General features: G+C 41.9%; 1 protein-coding gene across 1 annotated transcript in view; it reads right to left on the reverse strand.

Annotated features, from left to right (window-relative positions):
* The window catches only part of ASAP2 (ArfGAP with SH3 domain, ankyrin repeat and PH domain 2), a 378,888-nt gene that overhangs the window by 42,472 nt on the left and 331,498 nt on the right, over nt 1-4,918 (reverse strand). The window contains exon 18 of the mRNA XM_042783668.1: nt 711-900. Within this exon, the coding sequence (XP_042639602.1) occupies nt 711-900 (190 nt within the window). The remainder of the gene's footprint in view (nt 1-710; nt 901-4,918) is intronic.

Raw genomic sequence — 4,918 nt, forward strand, 5'->3', positions numbered from 1 at the left:
GATACGGTGGCTGCGATGATGGGATCAAGTATAGCAGGGATTGTGGGGCTGGCGCGGGATCGGGCAGTGTTTCGTTCTGCTGTGCATGGGGTTGCTATGAGTTGGAAATGACTCGATGGCACTTAACAACAACAACAACAGCTGACAATGTTGTGTTTCTCAATCCTGTGTACCTGTACTCTGAGGTTCAAGTTTCTGGGTATCCCAAAGCTGCTGGGACTGTGAGTGAATACCCACAAAGCATTTGTGGAAGAAAATAAGAGACACACTAACTCCTTTGATGTTGGTAGTTTATTGACGACCCAATCCTAAGACGTAATGCCCACCTCTCAAGAAATTTCTCTCAGGAAATTGGGGTATATCTCTTCTGCTCCAATTATATCAAGAAAGAGGGGTGGGGGTGCAGGCTATAGGAACTGTGCACCAACCCCCCTCAAAGCTCTTGTTTCTAGTCCAGCCCTTCAAAGTGTAAAGTGATATGCTAAACCTCCTCTAGGTTACCTGGGCTTCTGAAAGGACACTTTCTCCTTCTCCCAAGGGATGACCTTCCTTCCAGAGCTGGTATTTATTTTTTGGTTTAAGAACACACCACCAATTTCTTCTCATAAATTTTAATGCCACCTTCTTACCATTATTTTGGTTAGCATTTCTGACTATACTGGCCTGCCACTTTTCTCTTTTCTTTTTTAAGTAGCAACCCATAATCTTACATGTCCATTGGCCAATGGGATTTTTTCTGTAAGATCAACACCATCCGCATAAGCTTGAAGTAAACCAAAAATATCCCTTGTTTTGACGGCCTCACAAAGGCTGTGAAGTTTTGTAGCATTATCCGTGTGCTTTTTCCTCGCGTATTTCCTCTCAATATACTTGGCAGTAATGTAGTCCTTTCTTGCATTCCTGAAATCAAACATAATCACCCTGTAAATCATTAGGGCCTTTATTCAAACACATCCAACATTCATTCATCTACAACTACTTAAAAAAAAAAAAATCCTGCCCTCTTACCTCCCTGTAAGCAACACTGGGTTATCCACGCCAGGAAAAATACAAAGCAGGAAGCAAGCCATGGTGGGATTCTACTCCAACACTCGTGTTTACTGTGGTCCTCTGGCCACTTTCAAGAAGCATGTGAAATCCTCTAATTTCCAACATAAGCGGAATCAAGGTCTAGTCCCAGAGGTCTTGGTGCCTAACTCAGGTTCTAAGGGATAACAGGCTATGTGGACCATTCACTCACAGAATAAAATTCACCTTCTCTTAGCCTGCCTGCCTCTCTAGCTTTATCTCTCTCCTCATCCCTCTTTTTCTTACGCTGTCTCATACATGTCTCTACGCCTTTGCTTAGCTTTTATGTGCCTTTTCAAATTCCTTCAACAGTCAGTTCATAGGTCATGTCCCTCAGGAAGTCTAGGTGTCCTTCCTTAGAACTCTACCCCACCCTGGCCTGACCACTGTTGCAACACACACACTGGTGGTATTTGTCCATCTGTGCCCAAATGGACTGGAAGCTCGTCAGGAGCAAAGACTATGTCTTCTCTTTTGGAGGCACTGTGCCTGGTATAAAAGGAATACACCAAATGTCAGATGAATCAAAATGAACTGTCAATATTCTTCATGTTCTATTCTCTGGGCCTTCAAAATTGGCATCATGTTCACAGATCTATCCTTTCCAAGGAGCCTGGTATGGATGCAAGATTATGGTGGAACCAAAAGCCTGGTTCAAATCCTACTTCCACTATATACTAATGGTTTGACGTTGGACAAGCATTTCATTTCACCTCTCTATACTTTAAGTCTTTTGTCTGGGAAAATGAATACAGTGCAGATCTCATGGTAGAATTGTGAGATGTATGAGTTAACAGCTGCTATACATACAGTCGACGAAAGAGGGGGAGGCCTTCAACGAGATGGATTGATACGGTGGCTGTGATGATGGGATCAAGTATAGCAGGGATTGTGGGGCTGGCGTGGGATCGGGCAGTGTTTCGTTCTGCTGTGCATGGGGTCGCTATGAGTCGGAAACGACTCGACGGCAATTAACAACAACAATACATACAGTAGGTCCTTAAGTGAACTTAAAAGATGAACTTAAAAGAGGAAGAGCAGGAAAAACTGGTTAGGGGAACTCTTAACCTTTTATAATCCCAATTATTCCAATAATCTTAACAATCAACAACAAAAATAAAAAATCTAGAAAAGACTGAGTAACATAGTAAATGTTAAATTACTTGTCAACAATTAAGTCAGAAATATTCAGAATCAACCCAAATATCCATAACCTAATGAATGGATCAACAAAATATAGTGTTATCCATACAATGGAATATTATATGTCAAGAAAAAAAATTAAGTACTGATAAATGCTACAACATGGGTCGCTATGAGTCGGGGCCGACTTGACAGCACATAACAACAACAACAACATGCATGAACACTGAAAACATTATCACAAAGGACAACATATTGTATGATTTCAATTATATTAAATTCCCAGAAGAATAGACAAATCTATAGAGAGACACAGATTTAATGTTTCATAGGGCTGTAGGGAGGACTGGAGAGGTGGGGGATTGGCTATGGGCTTTTAGGGATAATGGTGTATATCTTAACTATACTAAAGACTGCTGAATTTTACATTCTACATGGGTAAATTAAATACTATATAAATTATATTTCAATAAAGCAGTTTAAACAGCAAAAATCAAGTCAGGGGGAACCAAATTCCCCTGACAATACAAAAACTTAGTTTCAGTCAATAAATCTACCAGAGATGGGGGGAGAAGTAACATGATAGGATTTGATCCTTTTTGTTTCTCTTGTCCATCTTTTCTGAAAGGTGTGGAATGCACTGAAGTTTCAAAAAGACAGGCAGAGGAGGCTGAACTAAAAGGGAAGACCTGCATCTGCCACAGGCTGATGGTCAGCTCTGACAGAGACCAGAGACAATCAAGTGCCTGGGCTCTGGGGTCAGAATGTCAGATCTCAAGTTGGGTTCCACCACTTGCCATCTATGTGACATTGGGCAAGCTACTTAAAAACTCTGTAAACATATCTGTACAATAAAAATAAGAACCACACTTACCTTATATGGCTGCTACAGTATAAGAGAGAGAACACACTTCAGCATTTAGCACAGCATGTTAGAGGCACCAGCTAGCTTTATTTTAACAGTGGTGAATGAAGAGGGGGCTTATAGTGGCATGGGCAGTCACCTCTCTGAAGCTCAGGCACTGCTCATTTTCACTCTGCCACCAGGGCTTTGCCTACCACATCTTCATTTACTACTGTTCAATTACAAGGCCTGCCTCTTGGCATGAACACCATGAGGCTCCTACCTGAAAGGAACCAGAGTTTAGGAGGTACAGATGAACTCCAGGCTCAGAGGAGGACGGCAGATTCATATTTTGTTGAGAAGTCACCAATACTGCATCTTCCTTACCTAACACACTGGCCTAACCACTCACACTTCTCTTTTCAGGGTCTACTGGAAATGGGATGGAGAGGGGAGAGATAACTCATCTCTGGCTCACCCTTCAAATGCCTATAGCAGTGTTTCTCTAAGTGTGGGCCTCAAACCCTCTGTACTTGAACCACCTGGGTCTCAGTCCCACTGAATCAGACTCCCTGGAGGTGGGGGCAGGGAATCTAGTGATCTTGATTCTCATTCACATTTGAGAGCTACTGCACACATTCTGCTTCCTTAGAGTTTTTAGTGTGAAATCACCTACCAGGAACACACCAATTATATCAGTATACAATGATTGTACTGTAAACTGGCACTCAGGCAACTCTGAGAGAACATTTTATAACTGTTGCCTTTAGGGCTGGTATTCCTACATTTTCCCTCCTGATTTTCTGATTTCCTTCTTCTCTTCCAGCCAAGTCTAAGACTTAGACAATTCCTAGGGGGCTTCCTAGGAATGCCTGAGCCCCCTGCAGGTAGAGTGCTGGACCTTGTCAACCCTGGGGGCCCCAGAAGATGGACCAGCATAGGATGAGAAGGCACTACCACCACAATGCCCAAACTGAACCAAGAGGGCGAAAGTTTCTTCACAGTATTTGCCAAGACCTATAATCACTGCTCTTAATAACACAATGTTCCTAGAAAGACCATAATGTGTGAGACCAGCTTGTCCAGCTGAAAAAGCAAATGAATTCAGAAGATCTGGCCAATGCAACAGGAAACCTGGGTTTCAAAGCCCAGGAAGAACTGCCAGGGACACTTTGTGAATATGTTTTGGCACTTTTGACTCTGTATATCACAACAAATTATGGATAACATTAAGAAGAATGGGAATTCCAGAACACTTAATGGTGCTCATGAGGAACCTGGACATAGACCAGGAGGCTGTCACTTGAACAGAACAAGGGGATACTGCATGGTTTAAAATCAGGAAGGGAGTACATCAGGGTTGTACCCTGTCACCGTACTTGTTCAATCTGTACGTTAAGCAAATAATCTAAGAAGTCAGAGTATATGAAGAATGCAGAATCAGGATTGGAGGAAGACTCATTAACACCTTGTGATATGCAGATGACACACCTTACTTGTTGAAAGTGAAGATGACTTGAAGCACTTATTGATGAAGATTAAAGACTACAGCCTGTATATAGATTATACCTCAACACAAAGAAAACAAAAATCCTCACAACTGGACCAGTAAGTAGCATCATGATAAATGGAGAAAAGACTGAAGTTGTCAAACACTTCATGTTACTTGGGTCCACAATCAACACCTACAAAAAGCAGCAGTCAAGAAATGAGATGTCCGCAGCACTATTTACAATAGCCAAAACATGGAAACAACCTAGATGTCCATCAGCTGAGGAATGGATAACCAAACTATGGTACATACACACAATGGAATACTATGCAATGCTAAAGAATAATGTAGAATCTGCAAAACACCGCCTA

The sequence above is a fragment of the Orycteropus afer genome, unplaced genomic scaffold, assembly GCF_000298275.1.
Source record: "Orycteropus afer afer isolate SDZICR_OR568_19922 unplaced genomic scaffold, OryAfe1.0 scaffold00025, whole genome shotgun sequence".
Classification (NCBI taxonomy): Eukaryota; Metazoa; Chordata; class Mammalia; order Tubulidentata; family Orycteropodidae; genus Orycteropus; species Orycteropus afer.